Genomic DNA, 16,710 nt, shown 5'->3' on the forward strand with positions numbered 1-16,710 from the left:
AAAATCAATAAGTGTAATATTAATCTCAATATGAAATTGATATCAATTGGGGGTCGAGCTGGTAAATCTCATTCATGGCCTTTCGGATTTGAAATGCCCGGTAGAACGGAAAAGATAAGTAAATCAATAAAATTCTGGGAAATTGATTTCAGTCTAATTCTTATCAGTTTCGAATTTGGGTGTCTATTTGTATATACATGATGTATAACAAGGCTCTTTCATTTACTCATGTACTCTACAGTTAGGGGCTTGACCATACTATTTCTACCTTGTATTATTGTATGTAAGTATAACCATGCGCCTACGCATGTATTAGTATTTCCTCATCAGTAAATGCACAGAGCATAGCGATGAATGGTGCAAATGTAGTTTCTGTTTTGTACAGTATAACTCCATAGATGAATGTTTTGTACAGCCACATAATTACGGCGATCGGAGTGACCCGATTCTCAGAAATTTACTACGACCATATTGCCGCAATGAATGTGACGTACTCTGACGTCATGAAATTGTCCATTCATCTGGACTCGACATTCGCAGGCAGAACTAAGTGGTTTTTCTCCGTAGAGGGCTCACTACAACTATTCATTTGTTTCAGAATGTAGTACTTTTCATAAACCATAGAGCTATAAAAAAAACAAGTGTGACTCGTATGGCGTTATAGATAGAGCAGTTGATATGGAAGGAGGGGGGGCGTACATTTACATAAAAGAAAATCAAAGTTTGGTGGTGTCACTTAAAGGAGAATGAAACATTTGGAACAAGATAGGTTGTGTGAAAACAGAAAAATCAAAGAAACAAATCAACGAAAGTTTGATGATGAGGAAGTTATGAGCATTTGAATATTGCGATCACTAATGCTATGGAGATCCTCAAATTGGCAATGCGACAAAGATGTGTGATGTCACTTGTGAACAACTCTCCCCATAAATTATATTTAACTTCAATTGTATCATTAGATCAGTTCTTTCTACAGGAGGGCATGTAATACAGACTTTTAAAGAATACAACGTGTATAAAGAGTTTGTATTATCACAAGAAAAAGCAGAAAGAGACATTTTTAGGGTATTTCATAGTCCATCAAAGGGAAAGTTGTTCACATGTGACATCACACATCCTTGTCGCATTGCCAATGGGAGGATCTCCATAGCATTAGTGATTGCAATATTGCAACTTTCTCATGATTTGTTCGATTTTTCTCAAACTTTCTTTGTTCTTATTCTGTGATTTTTCTGTTTTGACACAAGCCTACTTATTTTAGAGGTTTCATTCCCCTTTATAGCAAAGGTTACCGAAGAGGCGGGGGTCGCCTTCCCTCGATTCATCGGCCCATGTGAAGGATTGTCGGAAATCTGAGTGCTGGTGGGAGTGGTGACTCATGTATCATTATTATGTCATAATCATTGTGCTCATGCAGATGTAGGAAAGTCTATAGGGTTTTCAGAAAGTGAGGGAATAGGCCGAAAGTCCTGTTTTCATTTCATGTTTAAAATTATGGCCGAGCTGCAATGTAACAGTGGAAATGCGTGTTTATTGTTTAAAACGCTGAAGGCAGTTGCGGTGGGGGGGGGGTGCTGCTCTTCTCTGCACATGCAGAATAAAGACTGTTTAAATCATTTATTTAGGCCTACATTTAAGTTTAATTTTTTAAAATCTTGTTCAATGAATTATTAAAGGGATGGTCCAGGCTGGAAATATTTATATCTCAATAAAATTAACAGAGCAAAATGCTGAAAATTTAATCAAAATCGGATCACAAATAACAAAGTTATTGAATTTTAAAGATTTGCATTATTCCGCTGAAACAGTTCCAGGCATGTCTTCATGAATATTCATTAGATGTCTTATCCTCACGTATTCTTTTGTATTTTATTATACGAAAATAATTATGTTTATTCTAAAAATTTCTACCAAGAACTAAAACAGTTGGATTGACAACTGATTAAGTGCATTTTGTTAATTATTGCTGCAACTTATTTCATCATAATGGAGACACATTTACACATGTATGAAAAAATGAAACATTTATGATTTCATGTAATAACATAACAAAAAGGAAAGTGGGGAGGCACATCGTCAGCCCACCTAATGAATATTTAAGACGATGTGCATATAACTGTTTTCACATAATGACTTCGTTATTTTTTATCCGATTTTGATGAAATTTTCAGCATTTTTCTTTGTGAATTTTACTCTATTTATTGAGATATAGATATTTTCAGCCCTGTCCATCCCTTTAATCATCATGGTTGTTTATTTTTCAATGTTTATTTTTCAACAACTTCTGTAAAGTTCATATAGAAAACAGCTTTTAACAGTGGTTTTGCTGTGTTACGTAATAAAAAAAAGAAAATCAGAAAAGATGTCCCCTGTTCTTGCCCATCCGCCCTATATCTTCGGTTATGTCCCATTTTATTAATATACCTCAGTAAAAATGACGGGACCTGGGGGGGGGGGGGGGCAAACCCGCTAGACGTATAATAAACCACCTACTCATGACGTTTGACTTTATACCCGAAGGTCTTATAGGACAGCATCGATGGTCTTTAGGATGGCGACCCCACCCGCAATGTATTTTAAAGGTTAAGTTCACCTCAGAAAAATGTTGATTTGAATCAATAGAGAAAAATCAGACAAGCACAATACTGAAAATTTCATCAAAATCGGATGTAAAATAAGAAAGTTATGACATTTCAAAGTTTCGCTTATTTTCAACAAAAAAGTTATATGAACGAGCCAGTTACATCCAAATGAGAGAGTCGATGATGTCACTCACTCACTATTTCTTTTGTTTTGTTATTGTTTGAATTATACAATATTTCAATTTTTACGAATTTGACGATTATGACCTCCTTGCCTGAAGCACAAAATGTTAAAATAATGGAATTCCACGTGTTCAGGGAGGAATGAAACTTCATTTCACATGACAATGATGAGAAAATCAAAATATTTCATGTTTCATATAATAAAATACAAAAGAAATAGTGAGTGAGTGATGTCATCAACTCTCTCATTTGGATGTAACTGGCTCGTTCATATAACTATTTTGTTGAAAATAAGCGAAACTTTAAAATGCCATAACTTTCTTATTTTACATCCGATTTTGATGAAATTTTCAGTGTTATGCTTTTTGAATTTTTCTCTTTTTATTCAAATCAAGTTTTTGTTGGGGTGGACTTGTCCTTTATATACAAACTGAGATCCATTCAACATGCTTTTCATTGGAGGGGGTTGTAAATCATCTTCCCGAGCGTGTGAGTAACAAAAGTTTGCACCTGCCCATGTCTCTTCCACTATGACTTTATGATTTTAGGCCTATGTATTACATTTACCTGTGAGGTATCACTTTACTCCTTGGTACTACCATGGACCTGTATACCACTCAAGAGTGGTAGGTCCATGGTACTACCAAACTTCTTGGTATTACATAATTTGCCGAGATACCCGATTTGCAATCGCACAAAAACTCGCAGCATAGTTTAAAGGAGAACGACTGGTTACCAAGGCTATGAGGATGAGACACACGGAGCAAAACGAGCTGCATGGAATTCCACTGTTGTACTGCATCCATTCATTCATTGTGCTGCGTGTGTATGATATGCATATACGGAGATTTGTTGACATAGTATTTTATACGCGCTTTTTCCACGTGGCGAACTGCTTTACTCTTGCTCTTGTGCCGGTTTTGTACGTTTGATATACTCAGAGTAAACACTAACATCAGATAAGCGTTGATAAACCGATAAAAAGTCCAATTGCAGTAACATTAAATTGTAGTTTTATCTCCAGTATTTGCACTAACTTGCCCGAGTAACATTCAACGAAATATGGTCCTGGAAAGTGATCAAAGTGGTGGAGGCGATGCTTCGCAAACAGCTGCTCCCATCTCTGCCTCTGATGGAGGACCCGACGACAAGCCTGCTCGCCCCGAAAGCGTCGGCAACTCGTCCGACGACAGCCGTGTTGCTTTGAAAGCCGAGATCGGTCTTTTCAGCAGCAGTACAATCATCGTCGGCTGCATTGTCGGATCTGGAATCTTCCTATCACCCAGGGGCGTCCTCGACAGTGCTGGATCTGTTGGGATGTCCATGCTTGTCTGGGTGATATCTGGTATATTTTCTTTGATCGGTGCGTTGTGTTTCGCCGAATTGGGCACCACTATTCCCCGAAGTGGTGGGGAATATGCCTACATCATGGCCTGCTTTGGAGAGCTTCCAGCTTTTTTGTTGTTGTGGGTGACATTGATCATCATCAACCCGACTGGACAAACAATTGTGGCTCTCACCTTTGCCTACTATGTGATACAACCTTTCTACCAGATAGAAGATTGTCCTCCACCCGATGGCTTTGTGAGATTGATGGCTATTATCTGCTTAGGTAAGCTAGGTTTAAAAGTTGACAAGATGTAAATTGAATCAAGGAGATCTCCTTGATTGAATCAACATTTAACTTAAGTTTATGTACATCTATCATATTTCCTTTATTATTAGTCAGACCCAAGCCAGGCTTATATAAATATAGTTCTTGATCTATTTGGTTTTTGATGATTTATTGATATTGATAAAATCCAAAATTTAGATCAATAAATAATTGTCTGCAATGTTGTGACAGTGCTGTGTTGTAGATGTTGGTGGCCGTTGGTTACTGATGCTGAAGATGGTGGTTTCTTTGTGCTGTTGATGCTGCTGGTGGTGATGATGATGATGATGACTGTTGATAGCTGTGATGATGATGTTTGTGATGGTGTTGACTCTAATTGATGAAAGAATCGAAGTATATATGTCGTCATGAAGAACGATAATTACAGATTTTGGTATAGAGTTCTAGTAATGTATCAAGTTCGTTTATGACGAGTGATGAGTTAAAAGATTGCATCATCTCTTGATATTCAACATCCTGCTCAAAAACATGTGGTACTTACAAGAACTTTGGACTGACGCGGGCTCGTAATTTTGTTCTACATGGGATGCCAATTAGCATTCCAAAGTCAAGAATACGATTTCGGGCCCGTGAACTTTGAATGAAACCACGAATGATAAAAGTTACTCATTCTCAGAGACTGAATGAATTTCCTTCTGATCTCTATACCAGAATTTCCTATTGTAACTACTTTTTCTCATTCACTCACCCCTGTCACACATAAAAGGAAATCTCTGCCAATGATTTAGTAAGAGCTGATTTAGTTTGCTGAATACATTCAATAACGAATCCAGGAATGGTAATCTCGATTTGATTTCAAAAGAATTCATGGAAAACGTATAAATGCAAACATGAATCCCCAAATCACCTTGGAGTGGAGGTCTGTGAGTTTATCCACCATAGTTTCAGGTAATATTCGCATTGGAGGAATTCAACACACAGAATCGCAGTCTGGGGTCAAGCTGTGACCGGACATAATAAAAATTCCTTTACTTCGGGGTCATGATCAAACCCGAATTCAACAGTAATCTACTATGTACTAGGAGTGCCAAGACCTGCATGTCAACATTAAGCAACCGTGATCTTGCATTGCGATTATATTCATTTTCGAATCAATAATACAAAACTATGACTTCCGAAAGAAAACTTGCAGCAATAGCACTAAATCGTTTCTTTGATTTGTTTTCTTTTTTTAAAGGAACAATAAGCAATACCATTAGACCACGGACTCATTTGAAATAGGTCCATGATAAGACAGACGTGTGTACCACTATACTGTCTATAGTCCGATGCAGTGAGATAAAAATTCAATAGACCACATCACTCCTTGACTAATACTAAAAGTTGGAAGTACACGTAGAGTGTGATTGTGAATGGTCAACTTGGCGTGGTCACTTTCTACATCGTATGGTCTGGAAATATCGAATTCAAGCTACGAGTTCGAATATACTATGAATGAGGAACTAAATACGTGCTTAGAAGACCAAATTAACACCAACGTCAAATTGAGTTGAATAGAATGAGAGGTACATCACATGAAATCCCATGAAATTTTATGAAAATTTGAAGTAAGATGAGGCAGTTATATAATAAAGGGTATGCCATGTTCACAAAATAGTGATGTACACAATACAGATGATAATTTATAAACAAATTAAAACCTTAATATTTAGAGAGAAAAAAATCCTTTAAATTGAATTTCAAATACTTTGCCCCCCCCAAAAAAAAAATACTCTCCCATTATTTTGACCTTTTTAGAATCCTAATATAAGTGTAACTTGGAATTTCATTTTTAGAAAAATGGGTGACATTGATGCTCGTTTGATATCCTTTATTTTCTTCGTGCGAAGATGTTGTGACTAGTGCTTGTTCGATTTTCTGTCTTCAACTTCCTTGCGTTGTTAACCCTCTGCCGGGTGAGTGAGGTGATTGACATGATAATAAACCATGAACTTCTTCTCTGGAATCTCTCCCCAATACGTTTAGCTATAACAATATGTTGAAAGAACCTCCATTGTTACCAGGAGTTTAGTATCGTGTCCATGTTTGATGTGTGAATTCTTTGTCGTTGACAACTACAAGCTCGGCGCAGTGTTTACATTTCGAATCACACGTCATATCCATGCAAACACAAGGGCGGGAAATTTGGAAATTTGGCGCGCCGCGCTGGTAGCTAGCTAGCGTTTAACAAAGAGCGTACAAAAATTGTAGTAAACGTGTGGTGCTGGTATAAGCGTACATGTAGTATACCACAACATACCCCTTTTCACCAAAACTTTATTTACAGTTTCTCATTGCGTGTATTGTGAATGAAATGATTACTAAGTGCTTGTCTGTTTCGTCCTACTAAATGGCTCAAATTTTGGTATGTTTGTATGTTTCCCTGTGTTTTTCCCCTCCAAATTTACGCTAAACAGTTATTGCCATACTTGTTATCATGTTTGCTACATGTAAGTGTTGCCATATCTTATCTATGGACACTCCTTCATATTGTCAAGAACCCCAGACTGGATTACAAAATTATGTCGGTCTATGGTATTTGATAGGTTGGTAAACATTTCTTAAATACTAATATTGGATTTTCAAAGGTGTTTTCATTTAATAAGAGTCCTTAATGCAGCGGACATGAAAATGGATATCAATTCCCTCTTTTGTCGCGAAGAATAGACCTACAGTGTACTTTTTATGCCTACAATGAATTGCTCTCACGTTAATTAAGTCAGGCTTATAAGCATGAGTGTTGTACTTGTGCCAAATGTGTTTCACACCAAGCAGAAATTATTACCAGGAGATCGATACAAATTTATTGATCAGTGAAAAATAACCCTCAGGTGCTGCACTGTGTACATTTTTTTTATTATTGTAACTGGCTGTATATGGTCCTGAAAGTACTATGCCCCTTTCTTTAATTGAATTGTAATTTTTTTTATCAGTTTTGAATTCTTTCATTACAAAAATTTTAGGACCTAAATAATTAAAGAGCTTATATCGAGGCACGGTATTGAAGGGAAACACAGTTTACTCATAACCAAATCATAATTTCTAGGAAGATGAAAAGTAAAATACAACTGTATTATATCGATATTGACTGGTGATCTCGTTTCATATTAAAAAAAAACAAATAAAGACATTCTCAGTGAATATGATTTTGCAAACGTTGATCATATTAATTCAACAACAATCACGTTCTTTTTTTCCTTGCCACGTTTTACCATATACATGTAGTATATAATTATATCAAAACCATGTAATTTACATCGTATTTGAACAATGCGGAAGTCTGAAGAACATAATTATTTTTGTGAATTGAAACTACCCGCCCTCTGATAAAATCTCATCGCCAAGTTCATGGAACCGAATACTGGACAGGCCGCTTTCTGCACGCATGAGTTTTGGCAATTGCATCATATTATTTGTAGACGTCTAGGCTAGACTCGTGCGTACAGGATTTTTTTTCACTGAATAGGAGTCATACAGTTTTGCTATACCAGCAGAAATCAAAACGACCGAGTTATTCAAGCCAAGGTCAAGCTACCAATTTCACAGAATTATATTGGTCTAGAATTTTAGATTGTTATTTGTTACATGCACTAAACATGCTAAAAAATTATGTGCGAGAGAAATTGATTAATTATCGTACCGTATTGACGGACAGTTCTATGTAGATCCTTAAATTAGTATAATTCAGTAAGATTGTCTGATAAAGTGACTCCCCGATGTTTTGTTTCATTCAAATTTGACTTGGATTTAAGCTCAAGTTTTAATTTTGCTTTAAATCCGTCCTTACACTGCCAGTCACCCGTGGTCATACAGTCTAGTGAATCAAAGTTATTCCATGAGGAATAGTCTTGGGAAATAGAAATTATAAAAAAGGAAATGGTAGAGATGGAGAGAGAAAAAACTAAGAAGTTAGAAGTGAGAGAAGCCGTCATTAGAAATGATTGTTTTTTTTTTATCTTTGAACTGAAAATGCAGCGCGAAAATCTGATCACTCTTAAAATAATTTATTGGGGAAAAAATTTTAACTTTTAAAGTGGCGCCCTGTAAAAGCTGCTGATGAGGAGATTAATATATGGAGAGTGGAGAATAAATAAATACGTATAGGCGTATCCAGAGAAACTGGGAAATGGGATGAGAGAAATCAGAATGAATGAATCTTTCAGGAGGTGAATCATGTCATCTGTAACACCCGGGCTGTAACAACCCGCTTTTCTATTTTTCCCTCTTTATAGAATTGTATTGGACATGTTTGATTTGTGTGCTTTATAATTCGTCCACCCGTTTCACAATCGCATATCTTTCAGAGAAGGGGGGGGGGGGGGAGGGGTAGTACTACTATTCCATTTTATAGATTCCGTTTACCCACCTACGTATTAAAAAGTCTGGATCCGCCCCACTGGTATTCACTGATGAATATAAAATTTCTGCATGCAAAGAACAGATACTAAGACTGACAATAATTGTTTCACATTCAAGGTGACGAAATATGGATGCTTAGTTCTGCTTGCTTGCATGACAATAACCTTGACGTTCAATTTCAATTATGGCGGGAATAACGAAGGTTTTTATATATACTCATTTTGTAGAGCAGACGATGCGATATTAGCATGGCTGTTTACATGAAAAGAGACAAAAGGGAAAATGCCGATTAATATATTTTTTTATTTGATGATGAAAGGCGGAGGCTCTGAGCTGGCATATCACGTGATCATAACCTTGACGTTCGACTACAAAGTATGGCGGGAAATATACAATCTCTTCCACAAATTGAGACGAATTAAAATCGTGTTTACTTTTGACGGCAACAAACACGATGGCGTCCAGGCCGTCCACTACATGTATATTGAGGCATTCTAATTTTTAACAAAAATCAGTATGCATTCCAGCCAAGGACCCGTTTAATATGATAATAGAGAAATATAGGCCTATTTGTATTTCTTAAATAAAAATGAAAGCCTTTTTTTACCGATGATGAAAATCGGTTTGGAATTACTGACATACCAGCATCATAATTTATTTTATGGAATTATTGATATACCAGCATCATAATTCATTCTATGATTTTATTCATATTTGATTTCATGGAAAATGACAACACAAAGCAATATACATTTCTTAACATTAAAGACGACAGATGATTAGGGGAATACGTAAAAGAAAAAAAATCACCTAAAATCATCATGCTTTATACCCACATGTCGACTAACCCGTAATTCCTTTACTTCGCAAGCTATATTTTGAATAGGCCTATTACATGTACATTATTCGGAGATATTTTTACTGGCAGTATTTTTCAAATTCACGTGAATGGTAAATATTTGTTATTCCTGCAAATTTTGATCAAGCAGACCGATGGTGACTTAAATCGATTTGTGTTTGTCACATGTGTGGTAGTAGGTTCTTTTGTTCTGTTTATTGTAGTATGTCCACGCTGTACTCGTAAAGTATATATTCAATTATTAGAATATGGCTGCATGTAATATGTATGAAGTGTCAATATATTCTGTGTAGGACTGTCCATATACGTGAACGTGTGTGATGTGCTCTGACGCATAATGAGTGTTATCTTGTTATTAAAACACTATGTCTAGCGACACTTATCAATCTGTGGTCTCTTTCAAGCTATCTCACCTGTTTTTTTTTATTGCTTTTACGTGTACATAAATATCGATACCCATTGCTTGTTAATATATAGATAATAACAGTTTGATCAGAAACTAAAAGTGGACACGCCCAAATCACACTCCATCCAAAGGGCTTGTCTCCCAAAGTAGTTAGGAGGCGTCTTGTCTCTGGGGAAAAATCTAGACTTCACTGACGTCGATGGGACAGACATATCCCCATACTCCGGTACGGGTGTAGGATTGGAGCTGTGAGTTTCCTCATTCTGCATCCGAGGTTTACTTGCATACTAGTATTTGTCAGTCTAAGCATATTTTCAGTAAAAGCACTGTTTTTAATTTCTGAGACACACTTAATCGACTTAAAATTTTAATAGGTACCTTAACAAAAAAGAGAAAGAAATAGAAAAAGAAACAGTTGAATTTATTTTACTTTTTCTTCATCTTTATATTTATATATATATGTGCGTGTGTGTGTGTATGAAGAGAAAACAAACTTGAATGATATTGTAATATTTATGATTGCGAAAAAAGCCAATTTGACTGGTTGCCAAATAAGAAGACCCCCCCCCCCATATTGGATGAATACTCACTGAACGGGATAAGTAACTCTATGGACCTATGTGTATGGGGGCACACCCGGAAATGTTTTCACGCGGGAGACTATCCATGCAAATAAGGAAACTAGTCTCAGTCGACAGGAGTTGATAATACGATGACTCTTATGACAACTTGTCTCTCTACCTTTGAATCCATTTTACTTTACTTTAGTAAAATTAGATATTTTTGCTTCCATTATATATAGATTCATGTATTAATACTTCGATATTACTATATTTCAAAAGTTCATTTTCTTACCACCTTCACAATCCGTTCGTTAATGTTTATATGCTGTCATGCTATTGGTCTATTTTTATCCCATTTTCAAAATAAATGAGGTTTTAAAATCACCATGATTAATGTCGTAAATGAAAAACTTTGTCAGGAGGGGCTAATTTTTTTATGAGCAACGAATTAAAACGAACTTTGTGTACAGTACAGGTTCATTGTATGCTAGCGTTGCCCATCCAAATTTGTCAAGTTTTTTATTCATTTTTTTTCCATTCATTCATAAATATGATTCCTGTAAATCACTTCCTAAGAATTAGTTTGTATTCAATATGTTTTTAAATATTTTTATCTTACAGCTCTTCTTACATTTGTGAATTCCTGGAGCGTTCCTTGGGCTACCAGAGTACAGGATGTCTTCACCGTGGCTAAAATCTTGGCACTTATTGTCATCATTGGCACGGGTCTTGTTTGGATCTTTATGGGTAAGACATTGAACATTACTATCATAAACTAAATTTGTAAGAAACAGATACAAATCATGTCACTGAGGCACCAAATAGGATCAGACTTAAGTGAACTGCATAATGAAGTAATAAATGCAGAAAACGTAAGTGGGACCGTCTGACTTATAATTTTCGTTTCTCAAACCCCTGCAATTTTGTTAAAATTTGTAGGGTTTTCTTTGTATTTTACAAAGGTGAGTCTATTCACATGATCCAACAATTCCCTCGATAATTACAGCTGAAACGACTTCAAATCGTGTTTCTGGACTTGGCCTTGTACTTGTTTATAAGAACTTGATGTCAGCCAATCAAATGACGCGATTTCACAATGGTTAATTTTTTGTTATATTGTAGTTTGGTGAAACCAAATTCAACCGAAAAGAGAATATGCTGTCTCCTCGGTTCAACCCCACCCCGTCTAGATTTGACAATAATCCAGGAAACATTCATAAATATTCATTGAACGTTTGAAGTAGTCAGTTTACAATCGTTGGATTTGATGTTTGTTCTTTAAATGTTTCGGGTACTGCGTTCCCATTTCGGAGCGAACTACTTTAGTTTTTGCCCAAATGCACATGGGCCGTGGCACACATATTCGTCTTGGGAGCAGACTACTTCCTTACATTTTACCCAATACGACTAGGGGATGCTCGCGATATTCTTGGAATGAGGAGTGCAAGATACTTTATTTGAGTGTGTTGGGAACTGTTGCCATGACAATGTTAATGGTAATTGTTTGATTATTTTTCTTTACGCATGTCGTCGTGACCGGGTGGCGTATAATCGTCTTGAGTGATTTTATAGTGTTTGACCTACAAACAAACAACTGCCCCCCCCGAAAAAAAGAGAACATGTCCTACCTGTATACAGTTACATGCGCTTCACATTCAGTGCCCACGATATCATTTTGTTTGTTAAATTTCGTGAATTGATTGGCAATTGGATTAGTATGAATTAAATACTTGGAAGATTAATTTGATAACACAAATAGGGAATTACGTCAGATGAAATTATGTAATCGATGCTTTTATTTATACCAGGAGATAATAAACGCGCAATTAAATTTTATGCACATTACCAAAGAAACATCGGGATTCCATATCAAATAACAGTGCTCGTATCAGATTATTATATAAATCATAAATCATTAGTGAATTCGTATTGTGATGTTGAGTGGATTTAAATGGTAATCTAATCCAAATATGTCCAATCATATCTGGATGAAACAGAACTAGTCTAGTCACAGTATGACACACGGAGAGACCTACATGTACATGCTTTGAATTAAGGAAAAAATATCAACACTTAAACTATAAATTCCAGTATAACGATCTCAAAATGACTTTTTACAGAATCTAATATAATGACAACCCAAGTGTCTGTTTGTATGAATAAAAGATCTGTGCCAAATGATTCTGGAAGAAACTGTGTAATGGCTGAGAAATAAGCGCGGATTCGGTCACTTCCGTCGGGTCTTTTTTCCAGCAATAATAGTACACTGTCCCACGTGTGCCTATCTGTGTTGGTGATCTTCAGTGTGAACATTTTTCAGCGTAGATTTCAAGATTTCACAAAGTTCAGTTTATGTAACTGTACTAGATCTAGATCCTCGATGATATTCTGACTATAATTAAGCCTGGTTTTACAGACTTTCTCATGAAATAAGTGTTTATTGCAACTACTGGCATTTCTCTTTAAAAGGGGCGGTACCACGTGAAAGGGCCCTCTATTTCATTTAGATGTTAAAACTGAAGTAGGAAAGAAAATAAATAATCGGGTACAATTAAAGTAGAGTATAACATTTTTAGGGGCTAAGTAACTCTATTTATAAACCCTATGGTTAAGAAGACATTACGTCACATTTCCGTCCCCATCCCGTCAATCACCGCCCCTATATGTACAAGTTTATTCTTCGAAAATGAGTTCGTGTAGGGACATTCAACGCTATGACATGTACGTATGTTGAACTGTAAGTTTCTGAAGTTTCCATGTCAAACTTAATTTTCAAAATTGTCATTTTATGGTCCCATGCTCCACGTAATTTTATATTTCTAACCTGAGATCCCTACAGGCCTGCTTGATTCAAAATATTCCCAGTCATCACATATTCTTTGATTTTTTAATATTTTGATGTGTCGCATAAAGGTCAAGTGCACTTTTCACTTCAGTACATGCCAGCAACCCGTGCAACGCAATGAAGATGACAGGCCTACTACTGTCTCAATGTCATGCAGTTGAAAAATGTAAACCAACCCTAAAGCATATGGATAAAGTTACTTTATCAAGTTTGCGATACTATTATATACAAATTGGTGGTCGAGTTTGATTGTTTCCATTGTTTTTACATGATGTTTTTTCACATCGATGGGAAAGTTATGTTTAGTCGAACCCCCAAGGATAACAGGCGCCCTGACCGGGTCTTGGCCCAGGTATAACCTATACAAAACAAAACTATTTTTAACAGCGGGATATCATTTAGATTCGGGTTTCTGTATTCTCAATGACAAAAGGTTCGATCGGTCTGATTCAGTCACTTTTGATTTTTCATCCTGAGCAAAAAATGAAAACGAAATACACTGTAGAGAAAGATGTAGTAAATCCATGGAAGTCCAGGAAGTAACAAATGGATTAGAATGCGATTTAATATCGAAAAACTTAGAAAACAAGCATGACACTCAAACTTTAATCGAAAATCTTTGATTTAGAGCGTTATGATGTATTTTCGCTACCCCCCCCCCCCGAAAAAAGAAGAGAGAACAGGTCTGCCCATCAATGGTGATAATGATAAGTTATGTGATTTAAGCAGTGGATGTCAATAATGTATAGACATTATTTGAATGAAATGTCAACTTTCTTACTTCACATTCACTTTTGATGAAGTAGGCCCTGTAGGGTCCTGTATTCAATTTCATGTAGAGTTCCCTTTCAACAACGGCGAAATATTATTAACGAGCAATTATCGAAACATGGTTCGAACTTTTGGTATGACCATGGACCTCTGTCAGAGTAGTAGGTCCATGGTATGACATAGAAGGAATCGGTGTCCTACATAATCACTGGATGGCTGCTGCTGAATTGCCTGAATTATGTTTTCCATTATAAGGGTGGAAATTATCGCTTTATTTTCTATCTATACTGTATGTTTTACTCGATAACCCTTTTCTGGATGCCCTTTTCACCTTTGTATTCTTGAATAACCTTTTTATTACTAGGCCTTTATTCAAGTCTTTGCTCTTAATAACGGTAATCATATAGAAAAAGACGCGTTGTAGGTTTCCTATTTGGCTTATCTTGAAGACGATTGCTACCATATCGGATATGTGGAGTCGTTAGGAGAGTGATTACACTGGTTCAAAAAATGATAATGTGATTTTTTTTTTAATCACATGACGACACGTCCAATCATGAAAATATTCCAGTTCACCAATTTACCTTGCCGAAAGGTTCTTCGTGCATTACGGTAACATCAAGGGGCTGTTGAAAAAAAGTATGGTATGCCGGTTTTTTCTTAAGAATGTTTGACCCCCTCGCCCCCCCAAAAAAAACACCGTTCCAAACGATAAAGACGCAATTTCCACAAATATCACATATAAACATGCCAAACAGTGAAAATGAATATTAACGGTTATAATCCTTCAAAAATGAAATTCCCCACCCCCCCAAAAAAAAAATATTTAGCGTAAAGTTAACCCTTCAAACGGGGTAAACGAATTTTATTTTTCTTATCAAGAGAAAGGTGGCATGTGCCCTCGGTCAAACATCACATCCAGCCAAAGCTGCATACGTCTGTATACATTTTTACTGCTATATCTGGCAAGCCTCAATTGCTTCTAAATTTCGCTTGACAACTGGTTCTCCCGATACAATAGTAACACAGACGTGCTATGTTAGCCAAACTCGGGCTGTTCGTGACATCCTGCAAGACATGGCAGCGAGCTTTATGTGCAGAATCGACCCATTAATGTATGGAGATCTATATTTTACATACCATGATAATGATTGCAAAATTTTGCATCAAATATAAAACTTGTTTTTAATATCAATCTAGTTTGACTACACGATATGCGTAGATAGGGAGTGGCTCCCATGAAGGGGTTGGTGATCTAGCCTAGGATGGGGTAGATAATCACATGATGTCATGATCATTGGAGACTCGAACATATAGAGAGCAAGACGATATACCAACACAGGTTATCTTTATCTGTGCTCATCACCTTTCATCTATTCTTGTTTTGTATTTTGTTTGGCGTTGAGGGAACTATCATGACGTCGACACGATCTAGTATGGATCCATGAGTATACCAAGTAGGATCCGAATGAATGAATGAATGTGATTGCAAGACTTTGCATCAAATATAAAAAATAACTTGTTTTAATATGAATCTGGTTTGACTACACGATATGCGTAGATTGGGAGTGGCTCCCATGAAGGGGTAATAGGAGTTGGTGATCTAGCCTAGGATAGGGTAGATATAGTCACAAGATGTCACGATCATTGGATACTCTATCGTGGAGAGCAAGAGGATATCCAACACAGGTTATCTTTATCTGTGCTCATATGCCTCACCTTTCATCTATTCTTGTTTTGTATTTTGTTTGGCGTTGAGGGAATTATCATGACGTCGACACGTTTTGGTAGGATCCATGAGTATACCTAGTAGGATCCATGATGAGTATACTATTGTACATTTTCGATATTCATGCAGGTTGTGCTGCATATTTTTGTCAATTCAATCTTCATGAATATTCTTTTTTAATGACTGAAAATTGAATGAGTTTTAGCCTTAGGTGTTGATTTTTATGTGACTGAAATTGAATGGACGTTAGCGATCCATATCATATTGTTGAAAACACTGGCGCACGGGGGGGGGGGGGGTGGGGGCCGTACACCCCCCCTCCAAAAAAAAGGTATAACGGCCAAGAAAAAAAAGGGAAAGGACAGAGTAAACTGTTATTATATAAACAAATCTATCCCAATATATTTTGCTCGCTGATATACACTGTAAAAACTGCGGTGTTAAAACTGACACCAATTGGTGTTGATAGAGGACCACAATCTGAGTGTTAAAATTACACCCTAGAGATTAAACACCAAACAGTGTAAATGTAACAACAAAAGGTGTTGTAATAACACCCATAGGTGTAAAACTAACACCACCAATTTAACACCGGTGTAAAATAACTGGTGTGGTCCTCTATGTACACCGGTTAACACCGTAGTTTTAGAGATGTTCATCCGCCATATCTGACCCTCTTATTATTTTTTTCACCGATTACGCCACTTGTAAACTCGAAATCTAGAATAATAGAACCACGTACTTTCAGTGATTAAATAG

The 16,710-nt window shown here is 36.4% G+C and overlaps 1 protein-coding gene across 2 annotated transcripts in view; it reads left to right on the forward strand.

Moving 5' to 3' along the window:
• The window catches only part of LOC121407151 (Y+L amino acid transporter 2-like), a 45,655-nt gene that overhangs the window by 15,144 nt on the left and 13,801 nt on the right, over window positions 1-16,710 (forward strand). The window contains exons 1-2 of one of the 2 annotated variants that reach the window (XM_041598092.1): window positions 3,636-4,377; window positions 11,228-11,353. In XM_041598092.1, the coding sequence (XP_041454026.1) occupies window positions 3,828-4,377; window positions 11,228-11,353 (676 nt within the window). In that variant the 5' untranslated portion in view covers window positions 3,636-3,827. Of the gene's footprint in view, window positions 1-3,635; window positions 4,378-11,227; window positions 11,354-16,710 lie in introns of those variants that run through there. The other variant, XM_041598093.1, reaches the window with a different exon arrangement.

Source organism: Lytechinus variegatus, chromosome 2, assembly GCF_018143015.1.
Source record: "Lytechinus variegatus isolate NC3 chromosome 2, Lvar_3.0, whole genome shotgun sequence".
NCBI classification, from domain to species: domain Eukaryota; kingdom Metazoa; phylum Echinodermata; class Echinoidea; order Temnopleuroida; family Toxopneustidae; genus Lytechinus; species Lytechinus variegatus.